Genomic DNA, 15,370 nt, shown 5'->3' on the forward strand with positions numbered 1-15,370 from the left:
TAACAAAAACAGGAAAAACAAGAAAAGCACTCAGACATCGCAGTACTCCACCAACACTGTTCATTCCCTGACCTGCTCTGAGCACAGGCGTGTGTTCTGCATGTGTACTAGGGCTGGACCCGAATATCCGAATATTCGTTCGCTACGGCACTATCCGGATATTAATTTTGGTATCCGAATATCCCCCCCCCCCCCGGTCCCCGACGTCACCGGGCGGAAAGAATATGCAGTGTTACTGTCTTCCCTCCGCCTTCGGCCCACATCAGCTCATCTCATCCTGTGATCACATAAACATATGTCTATGTGATCACCCCCTCCTCCCCCCAGACGAAAATATTCGGAGCTCGTCTCTTCCCTGCTCCTTCGGCCCATTTCGGTTCATCCTGTCGTGTTCGGCTCATCTCTGCTCATCCATTCCTGTTTCTTACCACCTGAATGTCCGGGTTGCTGCCGACTCTGACGTCACGCTTCACTTTGTTGCTTAAACAGAAGATGCTGAAGACCGCTGTTTGTGAATTCTTCAGTTTAACTAAAGACTAAATGAGGGCAAAATGTGGACTCGGGAGACCAGACGAATGGATCCGAATATTCGGCCCGTTTCTACCGTCTCCGCCCCCCGCCCCCGTCAGACGTTACGGGGCGGAACGAATATCCGGATATTCGTCTTTAATAGGGCCCGAATATTCGGAGGCCAGAAACCACTATTCGAGCCAGCCCTAATGTGTACAGATACCGGATCACGTGACCTAAATATGACGATGGCTGAATCCCAAACCGCCCCCTACACACTCCCCCTACACTACCGAGTGTCACTCCAAAAGAAGTCACACTCGCAGCTGTATAGGGCACCTATTGTTGAAGGGGGAGGGTATAAATACGATCGTCAGGAATGGGACGCCCTGTCGCCTCACCGGAAAACGGAAGACGTCATCGCCATGGTAACACAAAGACGCCTACTGTGCATGGCTGTAGCACTGTGGCACAGGTTGCAACTAACAAGGATCGCTGCTGCTTCCAGAAGACGAAAGCATCCCACTTTTTTTTTCACTCACGTTTTCCAATCCTATTATCTGGCATTTCAAATCCAACAAATCAATAAATGAATAAATGAATTCTGTCAGTTGTGTTCAAATTTTAAGGTGTCAGGGGGTGCACAATTAAATCAAACGTCAGCAGAGAAGATTTGTTTCTTTTGTTTTATCTTTTTGCACCACTCTTTGTGATGTTCTGTCAGTGTGAAAAAGGCGTGGGAGAAATAATGGACGCATGTGGAACTCACATCAATATGTTGTTTCCTCCTCCATTTCAACGTTGCACTTCCTGAAAAAGTTGTCCAGAGTGAGCATCGATGCAGACTCGCTATTTAAGGGCTGAACAGTCCACTCCCCCTCCGCACTACGTGGTTTGGGACGGCCCTTAATATGGAGGACCCTCCACGGGAACACGCAAACGGAGGGGTAGTGTGTAGGGGGCGGTTTGGGATTCAGCCATAGTGTTAACTTGTTCAATCCTCTTTTTCTGTTCACAATCTGTCCAAAATGAGTGAAACATGTAGGACGGTTTAGGAGGGTTCCAAAAATGATTGAAACAACAAAAACACGTCAAAAATGACTCAAATCTGACCTCATAAATAAATATGTTGTCAAAACTTGTCAAAACTGACCCAAAATATGTGCAAAATGACTAGAAATTATTCAGATTAGTCCAGAACTTGCTCAGCAGCAGCTCTGTCACTTCTCAGCTGAACTGCAGGCTGTGTTTTTTTTTTTTACACTGAGTTCTCTCTGCTCCAAGCAAAGCTGTGCTGTTTCTATAGAGGTGCAGGACTTTATATCACAGTGAGAAATGAGGAGCAAAAAGACACTCAGAAACTGCTTCAGAGTGTGAACATAAAGTGCTGAGGTGAATGTTTATACAGTGTGGAATAGAGAATGTTGTATTTTTTACTATAATTCTAAAAACATCTGAGTTACATATTTAATAATTCCTTCCTTCATTAAATGTGATTCTCCACTGCAGTTCAATCTACAATGTGCAGATCTATGCGGTCAACATTTCAGTTCAAACATGTGACATATGAACTGTTTTTAAGTCATCGTGAATCCTACTAGCAGAATCTGTCCATGTGTGAAATGCTGAGGATCTGGTCCCAGAAGAAGTAAGAGGAACTTATTTGAGTTGAGATAAAAGTTTTCAGACTTAGTGAACTTTCTCTGTTATGTAAATTTAATATCGTCACATCATCAGACTCCTGAAACTTTAATGAAAGCGTCCAACTCTGTGACATTTATAAAATATTCCTCCTGTTTTTCCTTTGTGGGATTTTCCTCGTGTCACCTGAAATCAGTCTGATCCTTCTCTGATCTCTACTTTCTCTTTAATGTTTCCTCTCTGCTCTCACCTGCGGAGCGTCTGTGACGTGGAGCTCCTGCTGTTGCTCATCAAGGCTTTGTAGTACTGGTGCTGCTGGTTCTTGGACAGGCGGGACAGCGTGTTTCCCTCCCCGAAGGCCAGCAGCTGGTCCTGGGACCGGACGCGTCGCGGCGGCCTGTCGAAGGAGGAGCTGGTGTAATGGGACTGGGCCGGCAGCGGGTAGGGGTTGGGGGTGGAGGCCGGGATGTGGAGGTGAGGCCGGGAGCCGTGGAGGGGCAGCGTCCCTCTGGAGCCCAGCGTGTAGTCGCCTCCGTAGGGCAGGTGGTGCTGGGAGGAGTGGAAGGAGGGCGGGGCGTTGTTGGAGCGACGTTTGGAGGAGTAGTAGCCCGAATACTCATCCAGTTCTTTCTCTGATTCAACAAAACAAAGACAGAAATGGGTCACATGTAGGGTCAGTATATAACTGCAGGACTTTTAATATCAATAGCTGCGTTTCCATTACCCTTAGATATGCGCAAAATGTAAATACTACAATAAAAAACTGGTAATGGAAACACCTGAATTTCGAAAAAGGACTAAAATATCGCAAAAAAGTTTTTACGCTCTCATGAGGTGGTTTTTCAGACGTTTCCATATTGAAAAATATCACAAAAGCGCAACGGAAACACTTTTTATACGTCACCGGACGTGACGTACCTGGTCACATGACCAGCTCTCTCGGAGTAAACATGGCGCGGTACGTGTGGACAGAAGAGGAGACCGACACTTTTCTTGCCATTATTCTTGAGAAAAACATCACTGCCATACTAGACAGCAAACAGCAGAGGAATGCAGAGTGTTAGAAGGAGATAGAAACAGGTTTTGGGCGTCCATCTTCCTGCAGTGAAATCTCGCGGGATGATATTTTACGAGAGTTACGATGCTTCTGCCCAGAACAACCTTCAATGGAAACACGTTCAAAGCGCAAATATACTTTGTCGAAATTTTAGAAATATCACTTTTATTTTGCGAAAAATTGTCATGGAAACCCAACTAGTGTCACATTTTTTGCTGTTTTCAGGCCTAAAACCAACATGGCCGCCTATAACCAAACACCACATGGTATTTTAGAGAAAGATTCTTCTAAATATTATAGATGCAGGTGAGTGAAATGTAAAGTCATTTCTAAAGATATTGTAGTGAATCTGTTGACTACTTTATATTAAATAAATCAGAAAGCCTTGGAGTCTTCCAGTCTTTTCTTCAGGAGGAAATGACATCATGTGGAGCAGGTCATGTGATCTGGAATTAACACACTTCCTGGAGAGGAGTTTTTGGAACGGGGAGCTTAGTGGAAAGGGATTTAATTTGTTATTTTCCATCTAAAATTTAATATATTGCGGAAAAACAAATATCTGTCCTGATTATCTCAACTTAATAAAAGAACACAATCAGAACTATTTCAGAATCAGCTCATTTTATCATAGTTTAGCTCATTAGAAGGTGGTTGGTGTGAAATTCAGACGTTATTTAGTTGACATTTTAGTGATGTCCAGTCATTTTTATTTATAAGTGATTGTTTCCTGGAACGACTCAGACTATTTTCGAGCCATTTTGGATAAATTTCTTGTCATCTTCAAAGAGTTTCACACCAGCTTGCATCTTTTCTCGTTATTTTGGATTATTTTTGTGTCTTTGGGATAATTTTCGAGTCATTTAGGACAATTGTTGAGTCATTTTGGATAACTGAGTAATTTTGGGAAAGTTTTGAATCATCTCAACTTAATAAAAATAACAAAATCCAAACAAAAAAATGAATTTTGGTAAAACAATCCCGTGTCTGCTTAGTATCTGCAGTGGATCTTCCTCGACAGAAAGACAGAAAGCGGTGAAAGAGCTCAGAGCGGCTTAACACCTGCTTAGGAATATCACGTAATGCGATCAAATGCTTCTGCTGAATGGAAACGAACCTGGAAAGACGACGGGGAGAGAATAGAGGATGGACAATGGTAGCGGTTACGTGAAGGAGGAAGAACGAAAAAGCTGCCTTAAGATGATGGAAAAAGGAAAGGTAGAAGGAGGTGATCCAGTCAGAGGAGGACAGGAGAAGACAGAAGGCGAGGATGGATAATGCAAGAGAGAGATGCTGGATGATTTTATGCATGAGGCATAAAAGAATAAAAGGTAAAAGAAAGAGAGAGAAAAGGCATGAGATAAAAAGTAAAGTGTAATGGAAGCAGAACGAGGTGGAAATAAAGAAACAGAAAGAGGTGGTGTGATTAACAGTGAGATCCAGTGTTTCTGAGCTTTGTGCTCCACAGCCCGTTTAATCTTCAAAGCATTTCCGTGGAAGCAGCTCCCCAAGAGCCAATTTAAAGCTGACCTTTACCAGACACCTCTCTACCTCTTCCTCCCTCTCAGGTCTCTGCCCTCCTTCTGTTTGTTCCTTTGTCTCCTCTCCTCTCTGCTCTTTCGTTCTTCTCTTGCCATTCCTCTCATGTTCTCTCCCTCTCTCTGTTTACTCCTGTCCTGTAAGGCCAAATTATCTCGAGGTTTCTCCCCGGCTGCAGACAAAGGAGCCTTTATCGGCGTCCTTTCTGCAGCGCCGCATGGGGAACTGCATCAAAAGCAGCAGGTTTCAAACGACGGCTGGCGAGAGGCCGTGTTCCCTCTCTTTGTGCCACAATAACACAGTTTTAGTCTGCTTCAGAAGGAGTGTTCCACCAAAACTCACATCCAGGGTGGGTTTTTACTAATAACCACACTATTAAAAGCTTTAATCCAGTGCAGCAGGGATTCAGTCAGGTTTACAGTTTATCTGTCTTCAAAATAAAATCATCTCCCACAAAGGAAAAGATTCATATGATGCCACATAAAGAGCCGGGTTCTGCTCCAGGTTTCTTCCTGTTAAAGGGTGTTTTTCTGCCACTGTCGCCTTAGGGCTGCTCTGGGGGTTCATACGGGTTCTGTGAGACAATCTCACCTGTAGTTGGCGCTATATAAATAAAATTAAATTGAATTTGGGCAGTTTTGGAATAAATGAAACACAAACATACGTCACATCTCAAGTTTTCGCTGTAAAGGACCCAAATTTATTGTGGTTAAAATATGTGGAGTTTTACTTTGAAATGTACCTCTTCTGTTTTATGTTGCCACTTCCTGTTATAAAGGGAGTTTATCTTGAAAGGTCACTTAACGGACATAACGAACTGAAAAGTAAACGGCGGTAATGACGGTAAGAGGTACAGAGAGAGAAACAAGTGATAAAAAAGTAGATAAATGGGAGAGGAAGGAGTGACGAGGTACGCTAATTATACATTTAAAATTTCACAGTTTAAAGGACATATTTGTCTTTATGAAGCAAGCTAATGTGATATTTCCGTGTTTAATTTGCTGTTTAGCTCTTCTGTTGGTCCTATGTTGAGCTAAGTTGGTCTAAGTTGGACTTCTGATCTGTAATCGCAGTAAAAGACGACCATCAGTCCTGGCTTCCACTGACTTCGTCTGGTCGCTACACTCACTGTTATCACATTAGGAGATAAACTGTGGCATGCAGGGAGCTGAAGACTTTACCGACTGAAATCCATTTGGGATCCTGAGGTCTTTAGTAGTCGTAAAGCCACGCTACACCGATACTCATCTAAAAAAAACACAATCCATGACCTCTACCAGCGATCTGCAACCATTTCAAGAACACTCATTAGACAAAGAGCAATCTACTCATTTAATACAGGAGGTCCGCAATTTACGTTGGAGTTTTGTTCCTACTCCTCTACAAAAGTTGATTGTTGCTTTAAGTCGGACTTCTGGTGAAAATGTGAACAAAGCCGCTCCGTGTTTCACGATACTGTCGACGAAGAACTGAAAAATGAATCAAATCTAAGTTTAAACTTCTGCTATTTCATCACTTTATTCTGCATGTCTCATTTAAAAATGTGCCTAAAATAAACTGTTTGCTTTGAAGTGATTCTGGAAAAAACGAAAGATTTTCTGCAACCAAAAAGGATCGAGTCCCTCAGCGAGTAAAGGACTGACGGCTGGAGGCAGCGTTCACAGAACAGAGAGGACACACAAACTAAAAATCTAAGTAGAATCACATCTACACGAGGAATCATCACGTATTTACTACCTGTGGGCACTGGTGTTGTTTACGCTGAATCCAGGTGTTTTCAATTACTGTCAAATAAATAACAAAAAAATTTAAACTTTGTCTTTTTTTAATGATTTATGACATTAAAATTGTGTCTTACTGCACAGGTGTCTTTGCAACAACCATTCTTCTTATTATTATTATAAATAGAATAAAAATTCTGTGATGTCTTCAAACTAGTCTGGTTAAGTTTTCACCCCGTACACTTCACTGTCGTCAAACTAATATCCTGTGACTGTACTAGACGTGTTTAATTCACCATGTGGAAAGGATTTCTAATCATCAGGGGAAGGCTGTGTGCACCCATGCTGCAGACCTATAGCCGTCTGTAAATTAATTTGCTCAGTCATTCGAGGCGGTGCAATTAAGAGAGGAGCAGAAAAACAAAGACAGAAACACGGCATCTGAACAGCAAAGAAAAATGAATGAATCAGAGGATCTGTTTCTGTCTCAGATTTCTCTCATTTTTGCAAAAACCAAACATGTTTTTTTTTAATGATCTAATCCATCCTGTTCCATGAATGAGGAGAGGAAGCGGGAAGAAGGTCTTAAAATGACTGGAAGCCTTTTCCAAAACGCTGCTTCGTCTTATCGAAGCGTTTTCTGCTTTTGAAATAATGAAGAGCCTCATCTGGACTGAGCTTTCACCTCATTACTGCCTCCACGTACAGCAGACGATCCCCATGCAGGAAGCATCCATCAATGGCCTGCAGAGGAGACTCCCCTCCCCCTGCAGTCCTCAGCAATCACAGGCCGAGAGAGGTAGAAACCCAGAGAGAGAGAGAGAGGCTTCCTCTCAAACCTTTTTCTTCTCGTCGACGGCAGCCAGACTGCAGAGCGACCGGCCAACGCCCCATCGCTGCATCTCTCCCCTACAACCCTTCTTCTCTTTCATCTCTGTCTTCCTGAATCTCTCCAATCAGTCCCTCCAGGATGCAACAATTAACGCAAATTCAACCAATCTCCATACATTCTGCACCACCTTTTAATTCTGTCCAATCACCACAAAGTTTACGCAATTTTGTCCCGCCTCCCGTGAGTTCCACCAATCATAGCAAACGTAGCGCACGTACGTTACCCACTTCACTTCCTGTTTGTGGTTTTAACGATACAGAAAAAACAACGAATGAAGCAAAACACAAAACGACAAAAATCAGACAAAAAACACAAATCGACAAAAAAGAAACAAAACACCAAAAATCAGACAAAAAACACCAAAAATTACAAAATGAGTTGCAAAACCACAAAAGAAAAATGAACAATCTGATATTTTACTTTCTGATCCAAACAACTTGTCATGCTCCAGAAATTATTGTAAATTTATAGTTTTACTCATTTACAATGTGCAGTTAATTTAATGTAATGTTTTTAAATAGACTAAACATTAAAGAGCAACTTTCTGGATTACTTATTTCCTTCACTGTGTTAAAAAAAAAGCTATGAAGCCCACAGCAGAAGAGTTTATTCTCTCTCAGTCTCACACATCTCAACGCAAATCCAACCAGTCTGTGAATTCTGTGCAGCCTTAGAATTTTATCCAATCACTGCAATTTTTCTGCTATTCTGACCCACCACCAATCGTAGAAGTCCCAAACGTAATGCACGTAATTTCTAGTCATTTTGTACACATTTCGGGGCATTTTTGACAACACAGTTATTTTCTGAGGTCAGATTTGAGTCATTTTTGACGTGTTTTTATTGTTTTTAGTCATTTTTGGAACCCTTCTAAGCCATCCTAGACGTTTAACTCATTTTGGACAGTAAAAGAGGATTTTTTGAGCAAGTTCTGGACTAATTTCTAATAATTTTAGAGAAGGCACAACAGAGTAATCTTGATGAAATCACAAATCAAACAGCGTCATTTATATGAAATTAGGATTTAGAGCTCAGATTTGGTTCAGTTTTCCAGTGAAAAAGTGAGGAGTAAACATTTGATGATTGTTTTGTGTTCTTACAGTTTCTACTTCTGATAAATTGTCTCAAAGGTTCACAAGGTTAATTCCAGTTTCCTCTAACATTCCTTCTTTCATCTTGTCTTTATCTCCTCCACCACCTAAATCCTCACAGTCTCCCTCCATCCATTCCTCCTTTTCTGGTACGGTTTGTCGAAATGATTTCGTGGATATTTAGCTAAAACAGTGTACAGACAGCACTGAGATGGCTCTGACTCATTCATCTCCTGGTGGCCGAGCCTGCTGCCATAAACTGGATCACTGGAGGATCGGCAGCTTGAAGGTCCGACTAACCAGACCACAGAGAGACAAACACTTGGAAGGACCGTCATGTGGTGGGAGGAGGTCGTTTTACAGCTCAGATATGCTCAGGTACTGGAGAGAGCAAAACCTCAACCAAAATCTGGCTTCTCTTTCAACGCTGGTCTTTACCAACCACAGAAATATGAAGCTGGACTAAACTGACATCAGTGAGGAGAAAATCGCAGCAGATGATTTATATACAAAATCTAGTTTAGTGGGAATGGACAGAACTACTCAGCTTTTAAAAACAGCAGTGTGTTTTTGTTGATTTGGAAAAGCTCTCTAAATAAAAACAGGAAAAGAAGAAATGATGATGATTTCATACTGACGTTTGAAAGATGTGGGAGTTCCCCGCAGGCGGAAAAAAGATTCTTCAAAGTTATAGAATCTGTAGGATCCAACGCTGCTGGAAGTCCACATGTCTCTGATGCATCAAACCTCTGTTTCCCAACTTTATGGACACGTAGAACCAAAGCATAGCCCACTAAATGTACACTTCAACATCTGCATATTTAGAACACGCTTCCATGATTTAACCCTCTATAACAAGGTTTGAAAAAACGTCATCTTTAAAAAGAAAATCAATCAGCCAGAGACGGTAAAAACAGAAAGAATCAAACTAATCGCTCCATTCTGGTCATTATTTTGCAGTCAGAGCCTAAAAGTCTGGTATCTCTGAATGCATTTAATCCATCCTATCATATCCAGGTTGCTGAAGTGTAAATGTTTCATTTTAAATAATCTTGTTTGTATTTTTTATGCCTGTTTAAATGTGATTGTGTGTTAAAACTGTTTTTTTTTTAAAATCTGTGTGTACTGCCATTGTAGGCCAGGTCTGTCTTTTTAAAGAGGATGATCTCAAAGGGACAAACCTGGTTAAATAAAGGTAATAATAATAATCATAATTCTGCTGTGAATCGTGACCAAATCTAAGGTTTAATTTAGGATTTAATCAAATTTCCATGTCTCCTTTAAACATGTAAGAATAAAAACTTTTTCTCCAACAAGATTCTGCAAAAAAAAAGGAAAAGAAAAAGAAACTGTGCTAATCATCTCCACCAATCGAGTGAAAGCAGCTGTAGATTGAACTACAGGCGGTGTTTACACCGAGCAAATGAAAGAAAAGTCACTTTTTTCCAAGTATTGGCCTATTTTCATTTGGAACATAAACATGCCGATTCTACTTTTTTCTCCAGTTTTTCTCGAATTAATAATTACAGATATTACACTTTCTTTTTTAATGATTTATGACATTTCTGAGTTCTGTCCACTCCCAGTCATGGCCGTACAGTTTCCACAGAGGTTCAGGACTTTGTAAAGCAGAGAATAACAAACGAGGGCTCACAGGCTGCAGTCAGACAAATCTGACTTCTTTTCCTCCTTTAAAGTGCTCAAACTGAGTATTTTTGGTCAAAATATTGGGTAAAAAGTTTAATATTCACAACTAACTGATGGACTGTGGCAGCTCTGCTTTCTATGGAGGACTTACTGGGAAAATGATCCATGTATTTACTTCATACCTTTGAAAAAGTCAGGTGGGATTACTAATCATCAGACTGCACATAAACACTGCAGAAGAAGATTCCTGTGAGGCTGCTGGATGGTTTGCAGCTCCACCTGGAAGCTCTCCATGGTCCTGAATAATCAATTAGCCCCACTTGCCCTCCCCTTCATCGCTCCCTCGGGTATTTCTCTTCGCCTCCTTTGTTCCACTCTTTCTCCATCCCTTCATCTCACCTAGCCTCTTCAGGGAGCTGTAGCGGCTGATCTCCGGCTTCATGGCCGCCTCGTAGGACGGCGGCAGCTGTGCCAGGTTGTGGAAGGAGTGGGAGAAGGACGGGTGGCTGCTGTTGTGCCTCATGCCCCCTCCCATGATGCTGCCGCCGCCTCCGGGACCTTTGCTGCTGCTGGAAATCAGGGTGGGCCCGGAGGAGAGCTGGGGGGTGTTGTTCATTCGAGATCCACGCTCTGGAGAGAGGCAGAAGAAAAAAGAAGAAGAAAGCAGGAGGAGATAGAAGGAAGGGGGAAAGGTTGGAGATGAAGAAGACGAAGAAACAGGGTGGAAGAAAAGAGGAAGAGATAGATTGGAAAAAGGAAAAGTGGATGTAAAGAGGAGAAAATGAGGAATAAGAAGAAGAGGAAGAAGCTAGTTAGCCATCATCAAACACAGGAAGTGTCTCTGAGCTCCATGGCGACCGTCTATAAATACGACTCTGCTCTGTTGGTCCGTTTCTCCAACACAATCATATCACATGTAAATACACAGAAACACACTGAAGGATTGGATAGACACACATTCAACATTTATGCAAAATACAGAAGCAGCACATCGATCGATCGATACACAGAGAAATGATTTGTCTTATGTAAGATCAGCGGCATGGGGGAGGGTCTGTTTGCAACACAAATAATCACATCAGTTACATCAGAAAGTACATTCATATCTTCCAACCAGACGGCACTTTGAACGACCCAACATGTAGGAGCGCTCAGCGGCGACCCGACATGTGTGGGTTCGGCACGTTTAAAACCAAAAAGACCCAAAAGGTAACATCTGAAATCCACAAACTGCCCATTGCTGGACTGCTGGGTGTCAGCAGCAGATAGAGGAGAGGCTTAAATACGGTTTAAAAAAACAGATAAAGTACAATTAAAGGTTGCATAACTGAGGCCATTTGCTGCTGTTTCCTGTCTTAGAGACAGACGCAATCAATGCCCAGTCCATTTGGGGTGGTAATGCTATGGGCTGCCATCTTGTTAAGATAACTGCTGGACATATACTGGTCAGTAATGGGCAATAATGGCCAATGATGTCTCTGTTAAGTGCCACCCAGGGAACACACAGCACATCGACTTCTGCACCGAGAACGCTGAACACACACAGCAGGGAAAAAGCAATGCGAGCTCTGAGATCACGTGGTCTGGAGAAAACGCACACAGAAAGCACTAAATACTGAACTAAACGCAGCGTGTTTTTGGTGCCGGGACGCAGGATTAGCCGGGTAATTTCTGTGAGTGCAGGGTAATTGATTTCTCTCTTCTTTTTCGGAACACCTACGACGGCTGACAAAGAGGTTTGATAATGGTGTCCTGGAAAAATGAACTTTTGCTCAGTGTGTTCAGAGAGTCTGACTCACAGCTGAAGTGTCCTCGTATCCTCCCAAAGGCTGTTAACTTTAGCTAACACAGGAAGAGTGAAATTAAAAGAAACCAAGGGCAAAACATCTGAAATCTCACCTTCATAGCCAAAAATACCAATAAATGGCCATAAATTAACTGAAATCATCAGGGTTTATGGCAAAGACTTTGTAAACTGATCCAATAAAAGCAATCTTCATGCCACTATAAAGCCGTGTACTTTCTACTTTAATACAGCAAATAAGAACAAGCAGTGTTTCTAAACTGATAAATTTGAGTTAATTTTTTTACTTAGTTTAAACCTCTAAACCAGGAGTGTCAAAATGATTCTAGATCAGGTTCTACATTCAGTCCAGTCCGATCTCCAGCGGACCGGATCTGCATAATAACCTATAAATAACCACAGCTCCTAATGGTTCCTTTGTTCACAAAACAACAAAAATTATACAAAAAAACGACAAAAATGATACAAAAAACACAAGCGAGACAAAGAGGAAACACAAAATAACAAAAACACAAGAAACAACAAAAGTCCGACAATAAAAGACAAAAAAACAACAAAAATGACACACAAAATGTGACAAAAATGAGACTAAAAACACAAGCGAGACAAAGAGGAAACACAAAATAACAAAAACAGGAGACAAACGACACGAAAAAAACAAAAAGACAAAAAAGGAAAAAAATTGACAAAAAAATGACAAGCAAGAAAAGAAATGACAAAAAAACCGAGAAAAAAATTATGAAACGACCAAAACAAGAAACAAAACGACAACAGCATGAGACGAAGGTCTGACAGACAAAAAACAACAAAAACAAGACAAAATATTACAAAAATAAGACACAAAATGACAAAAGCCAGAAACGACAAAAAGTTCGACAAGTGACACGAAACAAAAAAAAGACAAAAAATTAAGGAGAAAAGTTAGAAACCGACAGAAATCTGACAAAAAAAGACAAAAAAATACAAAAACAAGACAGAATATCACAAAAATGAGACACGAAATGACAAAAGAACAATCTACTATTTTACTTTATGATCAAACAACTTGTCATGGTCTAGAAATTATTTTAAATTTATAGTTTTACTAATTTACAATCTGCAGTTAATGTCTTCTCTGTAATTTTTACACTTTGAGGGCCGGATTGGACCCTCTGGAGGACCACTTTTGGACCACGGGCCTCATGTTGGACACTAAGATTTTTGAGTTCCTTTTACTTCTGGACGTGGCTGTACAGGACTTCATACGGCAGTAAAAATGAGCTAACAGTGACTGAAAATGTAGTCAAGAACCCACTGGAGTAGAGAGGGTTAAACGTCTCCAACTGTACTTGTTGGTTAACTGAAGAACCGACAACATTTCATCTATCTGTTCTCTAACCTGGTTTTATTCTTTGCAGTTGCCTTCTTGTGTAATTCATTCCACGAGGGACACGTGTAGGTGTAATGGCTCGGAATAACTGGCGCTGAAACAACTTAAAAAGTTCAATGGAAATCAGGCCGATCTCCTTCATCATCGCCATCATCACGTTTCCATGGCAACCCCGTCCAGTGTTCTGTCGCAGCCATGTCAGATGCACCAAACGAGCCTCCGCAAATAATTATCTGACTTCCAGTAGGAGTCGGTCTACTTCCTGGGTACAACAGGAGCAGCATCGGTGGGAGACGGATCACGAGCTAGCATTGCTCTTTCTGCCTTCAAAGGCCGGGAAAACAGACTTGGTAGGAGCAGTGATTTGCTTAAGCCAAGACCTCCCGTCATGTTTAGTGTCAGCTGTAAGCACATTCAGACATCACTGCTACACAGAGAGGAGGACAGCTGGAAGCAGGCTGGAGGTGGTGGAGTTTGAGGAGGGCAGACAGGCTTGCATTAAGCAGAGGGCAGGCCAGACAACCGGAAGCTCTGATGGAACATGTGTCGACTTCAACACGACCATGTGACAGAAGGAGATGTGTCATCGCAAACATGTGCCGTGATTTAGAAGCGTGTTGCCACAAGGTAGTGCTAACAGTGGCACAGCTGTTCTGAAGGTGTGTGTTCACCAGATGAGTTTTTCCTGCATGTAAACGCACCGCATCCAAAAATCACACGCATGACGGGCGGTCACTAGCGAGCTTTCAGCTTGACGGTCCGACAGACGAGGCGGACAAACAAAGCGGCTCAATTGCATATTTTCTCTTATTTCACAAAAAATATTTCTGAAAGCATTTAACCCTCCTGTTGTCCTCACTTACCGGCACCAAAAAATATTGTTTCCTTGTTTTAAAAAAAATCCAAAAAATTTTGCAAAAAAATTCCCGAAATTTCTGAAAATTTGCAAAACCTTCAGGAAGAAAATTCCAGTAATTCCTTAAAAGTGTTATTTTTAAAAAATTATCTCAAAAAATCCCCCAAATTTGGAAAGAAAATTCTTGTAAATATTTTTTTAAAATGAGTAAAAATCTTCCAAAAAAACCCCTAAAAATATCAAAAGGTGATTACATATATATCAGTAAATTTCTGATATTTTCTTTAAGATTATTCACCAAAAAATAAACCAACAACCATCAAAATTCATTGGATTCTGGTTGATTTTTTTGTGAATGTTCTAAAGAAAAAATTTTTACATTTCTTTTATTCCACCCAAAAAATGTTGAAAATGTGACATCAGAAGCTTCACTGTGAAAATATACTTTTAATATATTTTGAAATATATTTTAACTGAGGAATTATTGAAATTTTCTTCCTGAAGGTTTTGAAAATTTAAAGTTTGAAAATATCGGAAAAAAAATATCACTTCAGATATTTTTTAGGATTTTTTTTGACGATTTTTACTCATTTTTCAAAAATATTTACAAGAATTTTCTTGCCAAATCTGAGGGATTTTTTTTCAATAAAACTTTTAAGGGAAACTTTTAAGGAATTATTGGAATTTTCTTCCTGCAGGTTTTGCACATTTTCAGAAATTTGGGGATTTTTTTTGTTGTTGAATTTTTGGATTTTTTTTCAGGCAAGGAAACAATATTTTTTGATGCTCATAAATGAAAACAACAGGAGGGTTAATACATCTCAAATTAGGAGGCTACATGAAAGCAAAATCTATTTTTGAGTGAAAAACTGCTTTCTTTTAGCATGTCTGACTCATTTTAGGATACTTAAGCGTGACAATCCTGGTAAAACAGATCCTAAAATAAGTTTTCCCAGCTAATTTTAAGATATAAGTATTGTAAATATATCTTAATTCAAGAAATCTTACCAAGACATTTCTCACTTGTTCTATTGGCAGATTTTTTCCCCACTTATTTCAAGGTAAAAGTTTCTTGAAATAAGCTTTTTCTTTTTTTGAGAGGAGCATTTTTTCCAGTGTGATAATGTTGTGGCCCACTAGTGACCGCCCACCATGCAGGAGATTTTCAGGTGCGTCACGTTTACATGAAACTCATCCAGTGGACATGCAGCTTTAGAGCACGACAGGCCTTCATAGCGACACCAAG

General features: G+C 40.7%; 1 protein-coding gene across 2 annotated transcripts in view; it reads right to left on the reverse strand.

Annotated features, from left to right (window-relative positions):
- The window catches only part of shisa7b (shisa family member 7), a 58,568-nt gene that overhangs the window by 4,711 nt on the left and 38,487 nt on the right, over nt 1–15,370 (reverse strand). For both annotated transcript variants that reach the window (XM_022193874.2, XM_051955977.1), the window contains 2 exons: nt 10,495–10,725; nt 2,402–2,783 (listed from right to left, as the gene is read on the reverse strand). In XM_022193874.2, coding sequence (XP_022049566.2) covers nt 2,402–2,783; nt 10,495–10,725 — 613 coding nt within the window. The remainder of the gene's footprint in view (nt 1–2,401; nt 2,784–10,494; nt 10,726–15,370) is intronic.

This window comes from Acanthochromis polyacanthus, chromosome 11 (assembly GCF_021347895.1).
Source record: "Acanthochromis polyacanthus isolate Apoly-LR-REF ecotype Palm Island chromosome 11, KAUST_Apoly_ChrSc, whole genome shotgun sequence".
Classification (NCBI taxonomy): Eukaryota; Metazoa; Chordata; class Actinopteri; family Pomacentridae; genus Acanthochromis; species Acanthochromis polyacanthus.